At 41.7% G+C, this 15,249-nt stretch overlaps 1 protein-coding gene across 2 annotated transcripts in view; it reads right to left on the bottom strand.

The window, feature by feature from the left end:
- arnt2 (aryl-hydrocarbon receptor nuclear translocator 2) overlaps window positions 1-15,249 on the bottom strand; it is a 73,443-nt gene that overhangs the window by 6,884 nt on the left and 51,310 nt on the right. For both annotated transcript variants that reach the window (XM_023393251.2, XM_023393253.2), the window contains 6 exons: window positions 14,535-14,686; window positions 7,703-7,778; window positions 7,225-7,348; window positions 6,917-7,019; window positions 6,601-6,739; window positions 4,751-4,901 (listed from right to left, as the gene is read on the bottom strand). In XM_023393251.2, the coding sequence (XP_023249019.1) occupies window positions 4,751-4,901; window positions 6,601-6,739; window positions 6,917-7,019; window positions 7,225-7,348; window positions 7,703-7,778; window positions 14,535-14,686 (745 nt within the window). The remainder of the gene's footprint in view (window positions 1-4,750; window positions 4,902-6,600; window positions 6,740-6,916; window positions 7,020-7,224; window positions 7,349-7,702; window positions 7,779-14,534; window positions 14,687-15,249) is intronic.

Genomic DNA, 15,249 nt, shown 5'->3' with positions numbered 1-15,249 from the left:
GACACACTGGAGAAAGACTCACTGATCTATGCTATATTGGTTTGCTATTTGCTGTTTCACTATCCAAACTGGGGCAGCATGGTGGTGCAGTGGTTAGCACTGTTGCCTAACAACAGGAAGGTTCTGGGTTTGACCCTGCCATGTTCTGTGTGGTGTTTACATGTGGGTGGGGATTTTGTCCTGGTACGACTTCCTCCAACAGGCCAAAGACAAGCATGTTTAGATTAACTGGTGACCAATTGGCTTATACGTGTGAATTTAACCATGGATGGTTGTTTGTCTCTATATCTCCCCCTGGTGACAGACCTGTCGATCTGCCCAGAGTCAGCTAGGATTGGCTCCAGCATCCCACGAGAGAAAACTATAAAACTGAGCACTTTATTAGAAACACCCAACTAACACTCGGTAGCTCCTGCTTTACTTTCAGCCTCAGTTCTTCATGGATGCACCAGAACTTTCCTCTGAGACTCTGCTCCACGTTCACATGATGCATCACATCATTTCTGCAGATTTGTCAGCTGCACATTCATACTGCCGACCTTCTGTTCTACCACATCACAAAGGTGTTCTACTGGATTCAGTAAACGGGGGGGCTGGAAGGACCCATTAGAAGATGGTGAACTGTGGCCATGAAGGACCATGACCATGACCATGATTGATTGTCACAAGAAAACATTCCCCACACCATCACACCACCACCTGAGAGAGGTGAGAGGGGGATGGTAGCGATTTTGGGCCGAGGCTTCACCAGGGAGAGCTGCGTAGCAGTTCCAGAGTTCTGAACCATGTTGGGATGTTGCTGCACCAGGACGGTTCTGGTTGCTATCGACTACTTCAGACCGAGGTAGTTTCATCCGAAGGCTGGGCACACCACCATCACCAGCCTGGACTGTTGACACCAGGCAGGTTGGATTCATGGATTCAGACTCGGACTCTACCATCTGCTGCCTCAGCACAAATCCAGATCCATCAGACCAGGTCTTCAGCTGTCCAGTGTTGGTGAGTCTGTGTCCACTGCAGCCTCGGGTTTCTGTTCTTGGTGACAGGAAGTGGAACCTGGCCCTGGCCCTTCTCATCTGACCACCAGTGAATAAAAACTCTAGAGACTGTTGTGTGTGAAAATCCAGGAGATCAGCAGTTTGAGAAACACTGAAACCAGCGTCTGACACCAACAATCATGTCACAGTCAAAGTCAATGAGATCACATTTTTTCCCTCATTCTAATGTTTGATATGACGGTAACTGAAGCTCCTGACCTGCATCTGCAGGATCTTATACATTGCACAATTGCCACATGATTGGCTGATGGGACAAAACCTTCAAGCTAGATGTACGACAAGGTACTGGGACTTCTTCTGAATGCTGCGTACAGGTGAGAGTCACGCTGTGCTGTTCTGTGCTGACTCTTATTTGTATTCAGAGCTGGCAAAGAACAATACAACATTAGGCGAGATAACTAAATCAAAGCTAAACCTATCTGATGTATGTGTTATACGGTCCGCACACATAAACGTTATCAGCGGCATCCAGCAGTATCGGCACTGCATCTCCAGCTCCTGTACAGTGGCACAGTGGATGATGAAGAACCAATTCTCTTTCCAACCCCCGGGAGTAAAACAACAAAGCTAAGAGGTACATGAGACAATTTCTAATAAGCTTAATAGTCAAGTAATTGATAAATGACCTTAATTATTCCTGTATATGATTCAAAACAAAATACAGAAAATGTGAGAATGAATCATTGTGTTGTGTAAGTCTCGTTTTATCTTGTGTTTTATTTGTAATAGAACAAATGTAGAACACTTTTTAAAAGAAGTCTGTGATGTTTCTGCAGCAGAATGTAGAGCGGATTATACAGAATAAATTCATCTTTGTGACTGTGTTAAGCTTTTTTACTCTTAATTTCCTTGAATAACATGACAAACAGAAGTGGCAGGGTCATATTCAACTATAGCACAACAATAAGGACACAACTCTCAGATCAACTATGCATCAATTAAAACGGAACCAGGTGCAGGTAACTGAGCCACTCTGGTCACAGGGCCTTTGTTTCAGCCACAGTTGCGGCTAAGACACCAGACTCATGTTTGTTGTGGATCACACCGCAGCTCTATACTCAGCCTCATTAGAGTAACAGGTTCTCCCTCTGGCCGGCAAGAGAACAACATGGCGGAGAGATTGTTTTGGTTCCTGAGTTTGAAAAAAGTCAGATAGATATCCTGACATTTAGTCCCTAGTATGAGTCACACTCCAGCTTGCATCTTTTCATTAGACCCACCTTGCCTGGTAAATGACTTCAGTTTGTAACTAAACTCTCCATAATTCTCATAAATAATGTGATATAACTGAATATTCTAGCAGGAGTTGTATTTAATCTAGAAGTCATAAATATATATATAAAATATATTACAGTATATATACACACACACACACACAACAATCTGTGCAGCCCACACTGTTTATTTATTTTAGTCATTACAGGTAAATCAAACAACCTCCTGCAACACAGCTTGAATTTCAGTACACTTCTAATATCCCTCTATTAGAATGATGCATTCATGCACTTTTAAGATTGAAAAAATACATTCCCTAATCAGACGTCAGTTTGTGAATGCAACACTGACCTGCGGCTGACTTTCAGCTTTCTTTCAGATGTCAGGTTTTTCCTTAAGGACATGAACCCCTGCTGACATGCATCCAGCCTGGAGCTGACCACAACAAACGCACCCTCAAACCACTGTCAAACACTGCTATTGAATTTCAAAGCAGGCAGACAATCAGACACAACTTCATTTGTGTCAGTCTGTCAGTGGAGCACTTATCAGATGCAACCTTGCTGAGTTATTCATGGCTCTCATAAAAAGGCTAGTGTGTGGATAAGCTGTTAACGCAGTGTGAGGTGAGAAACAAGCTCCGAAGGCCATACAGAATAATTTATACTAATGGTGGATGGAACAGTTAATGAGTGACTCCGACTCCATCTGCTTTTCTTCTCCTCCCATGTAATTACCTCTGTGCCCAGACAAAAATAAGCCAGTAAGACTTGAAAGCAAGGAAATAACTTTCTTAATTGAAATGAATACATGGCGACTGTGACCTGGTCTCAGTTAAAGTCTGAAGATAGCGACAATCTTTCCTTTCTTCTCCCTTCGGGAAGATTGTGATGAGTATTCATTATGTGAATAATTTTCTATACATACAAAATGAGTCATTTTACTGTCATGCTTAAACGTCACAGGTTCGGCAGCACACAAAGGTGTTGATGCAGGGGATTTAATCACTTCTGGAATATCTTTGGCATCTGAAACAGAAACCAACGTACCTGCCAACATTGATTTCATGAGAACCCGCCTGAGCTCTGCTTCATATGTAACTTACTGAAGGAGCTTTAAGCCGCCTTCGTATGGAGATGTGGAAGCATTTCTGACAACTTGTGATATACACCGACATTTTTAAAATGGTGAAGCTGATTGTCAAGCTGCTACAACACAGATGTCAGTCTTCATTCACAGTTGCACAACGTCTCAGGCTGTTACTGCGATGTGCCACCACAAGAAAAATGTAATATTCCACATGGTGTGTAAAATATATTTTCTATAGACTAATCCAGGTGGTAGGTAGAAGGAGATAAACCATCGTTACTGTGGTGACATCTCACTTGTAAATCTGTGCAATAACACTGCAGTGTGTGTGTCAAGTATTTTACTTTCATCTTATGCCAAGAAATATGAGCATGACACCCTGCAGAATTTATGGACCCTGATGGACACTTTATGTTTAACACTTTTGGACTTTGTCGGACCCTTGGTTTGGACTAATGATTGATTTCCAGTTTTATATTGCAATCACTTCCCTTGTGTGTCTTGTGGTTATTGTACTTTCTGTCTTTGTCTGTTCCCCCTCCTTTGTGATTGTCTGCCCCACCCCAATGTGTTTCATCTGTGTTCAATCACCCTTGTGTGTATTTAGTCTCTGTGTTCCCTGTTTTCAGTGTCAGTTTGTCTGTTTTACTCAGTTTGGATTGTTGTTTGTCTCTTGCACTGTTAATACTTTTGAGTGTTTTCCTTTGTTTAATAAATCACCTTTTTTCCACCTACTCCTTTGGATTGTCTGCATTTGAGTCATTAACACTATAGAACCTGACATTAATACTTTATAAATTAATTAATAAACAAATAACATGCTCTGACAGACAAACACAAGAGACTATTGAGTTTATAACAAAATAACTGAGAGGCTGGCTTCCTTCATCATGTGTGAGAATATGACCTGTCGAGAAGAAGCACTGCAGCACTGCAACATGTTTTCTTGCTTTAGTGGTTTCACCGTGCACAGGCTTCTACAGCAATATTCAACCCTGTCCTGAAACAAGTTCATCTCTTTATGTTTTGCTTCCTCGGCTTCGTGTTATGCTTCCAACAGCTTTTCAATCTTGACTCACAATTTCAAGAACTGAAATCTGTGAAAGGCTGCTGCATCTGCACACACTGCCATGGTGAATACACACATTATTAATACAGTGATATTGATTTTTAAGTTATTGCCCGACCTCATAAGATCTTGTACAACACAGATGCTCTGCTGTAGGTTCTGTATGATTCTATTCCTCTGTTACTATGTTCATAAGATTGTGTTTGCAGACAAAGACACACAAACACACAATTCAACGTCCTACACCAAATATACCACACAGGTGGGACCACATCATGGATCAACCAGGAATAAATCAGGATAAAAGACAAAGACTCACCAAAAGCTGTGCTGCGGTTTGTCAGTCCTGAGTAGGCGTTGCCGCTGGGGGAGGAAGTGGCTGGTGATGACAGGGGACTGTAGGAGGCTGGGTCCGTCTGGTAGCTGTGGCCAGAACCAATACCAAATGGACTGGACTGGGCTTTACTGGACTGGAGAGCACAGATACTGGTTAAATATACAGCATATCAGGGCTGTGATTATAGAGACAGCTCAAAGTTCAGTCTAATACAAGATACAGGGTCCACAGCTCAGTGTCTTCTTGTTATTTCTAGCCAAGTTTCCAAACAAACCAAAGCATGATTACTTGTTTATGCCTTCCTTAGATATGAAGTGATTCCATTTTCAAGTGTGAACATTCTTTGAAATTAATGTAAATAAGTTAATATCCAATTTTTATACCCATCAACCGAAGTGAGTTAGCAACAGTAACTAATCCAGCGGGCTCATGTGTGGGTTTACTGTTGGTTAGAAACAAGCATTTGAAGTGATTAATGTAAAACTAACAGTTATTGGACAGCTTCAGGAGGCACATGGTTGCTTACCCTTACCACATTTCCTGACTCTCTACAACAAAGGTGGGGCAAAGTCAGTGTGACCCACAAGCTGTTCGTGTGCTGTTCACACGCGTTTTTTTTAAGGTATTTTTTGGGAGGTTTTTGCCTTGATAGGGACAGTGAGAGAAACTGGGAGAGAGAGAGGGGATGACATGCAGCACAGGGCCCAGGCAGGATTTGAACCTCGGCTTCTGTGGTTGGGACAGAGCCTAAGTGGTATGTGCTCTTCCAGGTGAGACAATGGGGCTGGCCTAAAACTGAAAAAATGCTTGCGTTAAAAAACAAAAGGGACTGTTTCAGGCCAAAACAGAACAGAACAGTCTGGACTGAGACTGTGTTGACTGCGGGGATGATGATGCCAGACCACATTCCTTGGAGAAACCCAGTACACCAGAATTAACTAAATTTTGAGGGTTTCAATGGTTAATGTGCAGGCAGGGTTGTTGTTATTCAAGACATCATTTTCCAGTGACCTACAGACTGATGTGTCTTTACTCCTGTAATTCAAACACCATGTCAGACCAAAACACAGAATGGGGGCTTGTTCTGGTTCCAAAACAACCTGACGAATTCGTGGCAGTCAGAATTCTTCCAGGGCCACTCATTGTTTTTGAGAGTAGTTTGAACAAAAGGGCTTTTCCAATATTAAGCAACTGCACTGAAGAATAACAGGTTATCCAGGTTTTCCAGGTCACGTGGAAACCATGTAGATGTTTGAAGTGGTGAGAGCATTCAACCTTCTTTTCCCCTCATATCATCTGGCTCCAGTTATTGGTGATGCATTTAGAGTGAGTCCATTGGAATGACCTGACTAGTGTGTGTGTGTGTGTGTGTGTGTGTGTGTGGAAGACAGATGAGCCTGTTAAGAAACATATCCTGAGCACATTCCCTCAGCAAAATTGTAAAACAGACACAAACACACACACACACACACACACACACACAAAATATGGCAATAAGACAAGTCCATCTGTTACCCGGCACCAGGGGTGGGAGTGTAGGGCAAAGGAGGAGCAGAGAAAATGAGTTTTGCAATCATGGCAAACATGGAGATTGGTGACTTTATCATTGAAACAAGGTTTCACTTCAGCAATAAATGCTGTTTGTGCAAATATTTGTGTGTGTGTGTGTGTGTGTGTGCGTGTGTGTGTGTGCGTGTGTGTATGTGTGCGTGTGTGTGCATGCGTGTGTATCTGCGTGTATGTGTGTGTGCGCGCGCGCGCGTGTGTGTGTGTGTATGTGTGCGTGTGTGTGCATGCGTGTGCGTGTGTATGTGTGTGTGCGTGTGTGTTACCTGTCCAGAGAAAGGGGGTCGGTTGCCTGACCATGCCACCTGGCCTGGGTTGAGCTGTCTGGAAATCTGAGCTAGATTCTGATTAGACGAGCCTGATGGCTGAATGTCATTCACACCAGGGACGTGGATCACAGAGGAACTGCGTGCACAAACAAACAAACACACACACACAAACAAACAAAGAAAAACAAATGGTGAAGTTTGAAGTTCAGTCAGGCAACACTTCTCTCCAGAGAGACACACAGCTACCACTGTCACAGCCATGGATGAAGTCTGCCGAGCACCACGTGCACTAACACACGTCACTGCCACACACCTGAAGCTTTTGCCAGAGTGTCCCTGCTGGAAAGGAGAGCTCTGGGAGTAGAGCTGCTGTCCGCCAGCCGTAGAGGAGGGAACCATCATCTTCTTATCTCCCGCTACACACACACACACACACGCACACACACACACACAAACAAACACACACCCACACACCAGGGTCAACATTATAGAAATAACAGAGAAGAGATATCACAGGTAATGAAAAGAAATACAAAGCCAAACCTGCAACTATCAGGACATGTGTATCAGGTGTATATTGATACGTGCTTGTGTGTGTGTGCGTGTGTGTGCGTGTCGTACAGCCAGAGATGCCGGTGTACATCTCAGCAAAGCGCGGGTCTCTCTCCTGAGAGAACAGGGCTTCTGTCTTGTCGATGTTCTTCCCTGCCTCATGGACTCCACTGCTGACACTGGCCACAGGCACCTGAGTGAGGAGGGAGGAGGGAGGAGGCATCAGAGTTGTTCAGTATGATTTGAACCCACACGAGTACATAGTGGTGTAGATATCTCACAAGCTGGGATTCCATCCAATTCTTCGTATACTGCATTACATGAAATGCTGCCATACATTAATACATGGTAATTTAATATATAACAAAAAGCTTTTTGTGAACAGGAGGCCCATCACTGTCTTCACATGAAGCTGTAAAGTACATTTCCTTCAGAGTTAGATGTTTTAGTCATTATATTCACTTATTTCAACTAAACTTCCTTAGAATCTGGAGGCATCTTCCACCAGCTGAGTGGGGGTGAGGTAGTTCCGAGGCAGAGGGGTTACCTGGGAAAGGTCGTAGGCAGTCAGTCCATCTCTCTGGTGAACCTCCAACTCTGCCTGCTGCTGCTGCTGTAGCTGCCTGCGACAACACAACACACCGTGTTCAGCGTCAGCATCTCAAGACTCCAAACTGAAACATACTCTACATCACTGAATTACAGCTACCTTCATTTTATATTCAATAAAATGTTTTAAGTAACTTAAAAATAATGTTAAATTTAAGTGGCATGATTCCTGTAGATGATAAGTGGTTCTCTCCTGACACCACAATAAACTCAAGGAACAGAAAAGCATGTAGATTAAAATCCCACATTCAAACTGGGCAGAGAAATAGCTGGGAAACTGAGCCAGGAGAGCTGGCTGGTAGAATATCAACCCAGTCCATGTGGCAGCATGTTGCAGGCAGGAGCAGAGTATGACCTGGAGAAGTAGCATACACCTTTACACTTTATGGGCAATATGGTGATAATATTTTGAGTGATAATTTTCCCTCCAAGTCAAGTTGTCATCAGGTCAAAACTTCCTCAAACAGGTAACCTTCTGAGGGGCGTGGTCACAACACTGTTTACGGCCATCTGTGTAGACCATCACCTGTCAGAAGGAAACTGTCACTATTAGTGGATTTGTTATTTTATCTGCTCAGATCTTCTGTGTCAAGTTTTTACTCATGTGTGACATATATGAGTGTCAAGTGAAGTTATAATAGCAAATAATAGCAAGGGTTAGTTTACTCTAAAGTGGTGAGAGGGTTGTCACAGTGAGCTCCACAAAGATAAAGCCTTTCTTTTTGGCCCAAGCTGTCAATTGCTCTCTGACATTACAGTCTATGGACAGGATAGAAATTGCAAAATGTGTTCTCTACAATAATAACAATTAATTTTAAAAGACACATAACTTGCAGGATGTTATATCAACAGTAAAATAGCAAGAGGTCAAGAAGCTAAATCAATTTGTGAACAGCAGAGGAGACTGTTCACCAATCAGGAGGCAGGTGGCTGAATAAGACTCTGTATTAAAACAGTGGTTCTCAAACTTTCTCACACCCTCTGATAAGCAGTGTTTGAAACCCATGATCAGTATAGCTATACATGCTGTCATTGTGTTACTTCTGAATGGAAATGCAGTGAAAATTAATGGGAGGTTCCCAGACCCCACTCTGAGAATCACTGCATCAACACAAGTCAATTTGTCCATCTTTCACATTATTTAGTTTTGCCATAGTTGTCATTTTCAAAGGTTAGTATTTATTCAGTTTTAGTCTCATTTTGTTTTGAAAAATACGTTGACAATGAATAATTTTCATCATCAAAATCAGCCCTGATCTGACAATGAGAACCTCCCGCCTGCAACAATTTCAACAAACAGTTGTGAACCTTTCTGATGCGTAAACTCATCATTGCCACTGAGGTGTGAAAGATGACAACAAAAGCATCACGTGAGAAAGTTCAGGAACAATTTGCGATAATGTTTTTTAGATCTGACCACTTTATACTTTTTAAAACATGAGGCTACAAAGAGAATGAGAGTGTTGGAGCACAGCAGATAAAAGGCAGCTTCTGCCGTCGTCACACCCACACAGGTGTAGTTATTCTGGCATGATGCTCTCGACAGACAGTCAGAGGGCTTCCTGACTGAAATAAAACTCCTACATCTCATCAGAAGTAAATGAAGAGAGAGACAGGACATGATGGATGGAGGAGTATATTTAATGAGTGACTGTATGCTGTGTAAAATGAGGTCGTCAGAAAGTCCATCTCTGAGGTGACAAACATGAGAAATGATAAACTAGACAGTGTGTTACTGAACAGCTGTTTGTGCTGCTCATAAATCTTTGGCCCTGGTAAAATGTTTACAAACCCAGGCAGATGTTATCAGGCTGAAGAATTAATTTGTGAGCACATATTTCTAATTCTAGAGCACAAATATGTTTTATTTTCCCCATAAGACCTCCCACCTCCCCTGTACCTCTGTACATGTTGAAATGCTGGCTTTAATAAATTGTTATTGGGTGGAGGCCATTCATATGCAGGGAGCACAGTTACAGTTTTATATATATCATTTCTGTGAAAAATAATAAATATTATAGTAGATATGAAACAGGTTTTACCTGAGCCTGAACCTTTTAATTGAGTATATGTGTTTTTAGTCTGCAGCTGTATTTCCATTTGAACAGAAAACACAATGTAGTAAACACAGACGCAAACTTCATCTGAGTTTGAGGAAAATATTCCAACAAGACTAGGTCTAAGCCTAGTATCTGCATGGTCAAACCCTGATTTTATAACTGTGACGTCGTCTGACAAAATCACCAAACACATGAATGAAAGACAAAGACTGAGCTGTGATTTCAGCTGGATTTACTGTTACATGATCAGAGAGAAAGTTAGAAGAGACAGACTTTCTTCTTCTGTCTCTCACACAGAGCACAGCCACAACAGTTTAGTCTTTATTTACTTCAGCTCCAGAACGTAACAGAATTAGAGTCAGGTCTTTATGTCTGTGTCCTATGTTATTCCTCCTCTGTTAACCAACAATCTCAGTATTAAATACGATGGCAGTGGTGTAGCTCTGTGTGAACATTTGAGTTAATTATGTGGGTATTCACTCCAGCATCCTACCACAGCAGGATATTACAAGTTCAACTCACTCATCAGCTCACTCTCCACAGCCTCCTCACGTGTAACACAACAAAATAAGCTTCTGCGAAGGCTTATGTTCTGGTCACAGAGGGCACAACAGGTCTGTCAATCACAGGTGTAGATGGCCTGTGGTCTGCTGCTGCACACAGATAAAATGCAGCAAGCACATCAGCAGCACTATTTACCCATGATTCCAAGCTTTCAAATCAACACCTAGCAACTTGTCATTTCATTGATCAGACGGGCTGTTGCAGGGGGAAACTGTTACATTTGGCAACCAAATCATACCATTTCTACCTAAAACAACAGGGAAGAAGAAACTTTCTCTGAAGATGACTGATAAGCAGTTAAACAAGGAATATGACTCAAATGAAGATATTATCAGAGCAGCAGGGACAAAAAATCCATTTCAAAGCAGTTGTGACATGCAGAAGCTCCTCCTGGGCCTGGAGTGAATTCATTTGAATTTTAAATTAATTTAACAATCAAAATAAGCAAAACGCTGTTGATAAATGACAACATTTTAACTGAGAAGACCAGATGGAAGGTCTGAAAGATTTCAGGGCAATTTAGGATAATTCACAACAATATATTATAACTGTATTTATAACAGCAAATGGGATGAAGCAAAACAAAAAGAAATGACAGAATTTGCCATTTATACAGTGATTTCTCTACCATGTTCCCAAAACTATTTGGTTTTTAAGCTGAGAAGAGTCATTTAGAATGATTGATCACATTTCCATAAACAAAAAAAAAAACGTTTGATTATCACCATAATCTTATAGACAGATGACTCAACAACAACTCAACAACATATAGCTCCTGAACTCCTCTGAGTCAGATTATAATTACTAATACACATTATCTTTGTGGTAATTAAATGATAACACAATTCCAGGGACAAGCTCATCCCTCATCACCAATATCATTACTTCTTTGATTGTCATTGAGTGATGTGTTCACTGAGCTCATGGAATAACATCAGTGCTTCTGTTTTCACTTCCACACAAGTGCAGCTGAGTGAATGAATGAATGAATTCAGCATTAACCTTTATCCTTGATGCATCTGCTCATCTCCCGGCATCAAACTGGAGAATAATCCAGACTGACAAAGATTTCCACCTGCTAAGAACTAATCAGTGGTCCATGCATGCTTTGTGAACCAGATGACTCAACAAACATGTGTAACCCAGCTCCTGTCCCACAGTGAGCAGACTGCATATAACCAGAGGACACTCACACCTCTGACATGAGCACTGTCCAGACATGCAGCACCTGAGTAAACACACAGATGTTCACTGTGCACACTGAGCTGTCCCTGCACGAATTCAACACACAGCTCATTAATGTGCACTTTCAACAGTAGAAGGCAATTACCTAGTGTGTTCCCACTTTAACAAAACATACATTACTTAACATGTACACACATGCAGACGCATACAAAGGGGCGACACACAGATATTAATCATGCAGAAGAAGACCCGCAGAAAGCCATCTGCTCCTGAACTTTGTCGTTTTCTGATAAACGAGATTCGTTTTTTTTTATAGCGACCTCATAAATCTAACACATATTCTGTTAATACTCTGCCTGAGGGAACCGTTGGCAGTGATTCATGCCTGTAACACACATACCCACACACGCATATATACACACACACACGTGACTGAAAGCTATTAGCTGTGTGTTCACATTGGTAATTGGTTGGGCTCACAGCAGCCCTAACTGACGCTGACAGCTGAGTGCACATGCAGGAGGAACAGCACATGAAGGGACCTACTTTCATGCCGGCTCACTGCAGCACATGAGTGAACTGGTATTTTCCTGTGAGGCACTGAGCTTATTTCCTCGACAGTACCAGTTTGGTAACTTGGTGACTCGCCATGTGCCTTGGTGAGTGAGGCACGATTTGCGTGGTCTGCCGCCCGCCTCAGAGCAGGTTAACTCATCAGTGCACTTTTGCTACAGAGTATTTTGGTCATTTTATTGTGAAATCACACGTATAAACGTACTTTACTCGTGTTTTGCTCATCTTTCCACTTTTACTTTCAGATTTTTCAGCCAGCTGACACATGATCAAGCAGACAAGAGTTTTTTTCTGTTTGACTGACACTATTTCCAGCTACACAGAATAAAGAATAATGAGTAAAGAATAAAGAAAGAGAATTACTGCCTCACGGTTGTACACCTCTGCTACTCAGACTAGTTTCAGATTACATCCCTGTTTATCCAGTCATATAAAATATTAAACATTTGTGTGAAATTTTATCATAATTGCTGTATGAAGAGATGGCAAAATTGTTTTGTGTTCATCCGTGAGTCCGAGTTTGTGCCAAACTTGGAAGGAATTCCCTTGAGGAATTCTCGAGGCCAAAATCATGTTTTGTGAGGTCATTGTGACCTTTGACCTTTGAACACCAAAATCTAATAAGTTCATCCTTGACTCCTAATGAATATTTGTGCCAAATCTGAAAATATTGAGTCACTGTGTTCCTGAGATACTGTGTCCACAAGAGTAGGAGGGACAACCTGAAAACAAATGCCTCTGGCTCTGACTGTCACCAGCACAGAGGCATAAAAACAGCCTCAAATGGATATATTCAAATTTGAATTCATTTATTTCACTGGATACTGATTTATTTTGGTGCATATTTGAGTGCTCATTTATCTATTTGATTGCCTGATGAAATTTAAAGAACGGTATTTATTTGGGTTCTAACCCTGTAGGCTGCTTATCCCTCATCATAATACATTTATCCTGTGTTCTTGAAGCACTGACATCGTCTGCTGCATTTATTTACACTTGTATTTCAGAGCTGAACTCCAACATCCAACAAGGTACAAGACTCACCAAGGAAAAACAAGAGGCAGCTCAGCGGAGCAGAGCAGCTCACTGAGACTCTGCAGCTTTCATTCAGCGTGTTGTTAACAGCAGGGAAATCAATAAAAAATAGATAAATATTATCCCTGGTGTCTTGAACTGTCTGAGGATAGACACAGTTTCTTTTCAGAGGTCTGGACAGTATCAGGATTATTCCTGACTCTGCTGGAAAGGCAAGGTCTGTCACTGACAACTTAGGTCGAATCAGAGCAGTGGAAAACCTCATTTCCCACCAAAGGATACACTGAACCAGGGTTAAACTCAAACCTTGCCATGTTATGAACAAATTATATGACAGTAATAACTGGTACTGTTCATTTCATGCTAGTGGTATTACAAGTTCCCTTTAATAATATAACCTTCCTTCCTTACCCTCCTGCCTCTGCAGAGCCACGTGACATTGAGATGGTGTATACAGATGCTGCAGGCTTTATATGACAATGGTTTAAGTGACACAAAACACTGGTTAAATGCCTTGAGTTAATAACTTGAGGAGTCTATATATACTTCTATAATTCAGTCATGAAACAAAACCTTATACACTGTTTGAGCTTAAGTAAATTGAACTAGATCGATGGTTGCTTCTTTGGAGTAATGTTTTAATTGCCGTTATCAAGCAATCTCAGTGATGTTTATTGAAATTTGGCTCTGGGTTTGGTTCATGTATTATCTGTGCAGTATTTTTATACACTGTGTGTCTGGTAAAGTGAAATGTTCCTTTTCCTTTGTGCCATAAAACAATCTAGTAGCAGTGATGACTTTATTTAAATGGAATACACTTATAAAGCAATTTCCTAGTTTTATTGACCCCCATTCACACAGCGCTTTCTTCTACACATACAGTGCTTCTACCACACACACTGTACCCCATGAGCCACGCACAAATTTGTCCCCAAAGGGCAACTGGTTGGCCTCTGTGGTTTGCTGTCTCGTCTTTCTATCTTCAATTTAGCCTCTTTTTAGGAGAATATTAAAGGTAAGTAGAAACAGAGATTAAATGTTTTCCTTTGTTTTTTGACCCTGACATTATGGTGAAAGTATTTCTACACTGCTGAGAATAACACTGAATTAAAATACACAGCCAGAAGCTGGTGAGAAACTCATACTTTGTGTTTTAGTTTCAGTAAAGGAAAACCATAATGCTAACGACATGAGCCAGACCTTATCACCCAACATCCTCACTAATGCAAGTCACCTCACCAATGCTCTTGCAGGGTTGATGTGTGTGAGTGTGTGTGTGTGTGTGTGTGTGTGTGTGTGTGTGTGTGTGTGTGTGTGTGTGAGAGAGAGTGTAGGTGTGTGTGAAGAACCTACTTGACGTTGGTGTTGGTGCAGATGATGTACTCTATCTCGTCAGAGTACGGGTTTTGGAAGGTGAAGCTGCTCGTTCGGATCAACATCCACTCTCTGTTCTTCATCCGGAAACGATACATCACTGACAGAACCTGACCCTTCAACTTCACCACCTGCAGCGGGAGGAAAATCACTCGTTAACATTATTAACCATCATGTCTTAATAATGCAGCTGAGACAAAAATCATCATCATAATACATTTTCTCTTAGATTTGTAGTTAACAGTCTCCACTGTGTTCATCTTAGAGGGAAACATTCAATTAGCCATGATGTTATCAAGTCTACATTAAACTATACAGCAGAGCATGACAGGAGGGGGAACCTATTTTACAACTTGTCAACAAAAGCACTTTCACTTGGGGGGGGGGGGTCTTAAAGAGTTTAATTAGCAGACACATTTGACAAACTCTGAACTGAATTGAGCTGTTACAGTTATGGCTGCTGGTAAATACTGTCCTCCTGATCTGCCCCCTCTGAGTCCATCACTCCACTGACTGTCAGTCTGAGAAATGGAAGCACTGCACTTCTTCCAAGTGTGAAATGGATCTAAAATTACTCTGAAATGAAGTGCTGAGGAAGGCCTGAGCAGCTGATCTCAAATATGGGGGACTTCGGTCCACACAGAAGACAGAGATCACAGAGGGGGAGGGAAGGGAGGAGAGGGAAATGATTATC

This window comes from Seriola lalandi, unplaced genomic scaffold, assembly GCF_002814215.2.
Source record: "Seriola lalandi dorsalis isolate HSWRI2012SDOR001 ecotype SW California unplaced genomic scaffold, Sedor1 jcf7180002054931, whole genome shotgun sequence".
NCBI classification, from domain to species: Eukaryota; Metazoa; Chordata; class Actinopteri; order Carangiformes; family Carangidae; genus Seriola; species Seriola lalandi.
Note: the sequence above shows the minus strand (reverse complement) of the source record. Positions and strands in the feature narration are given on the sequence as shown.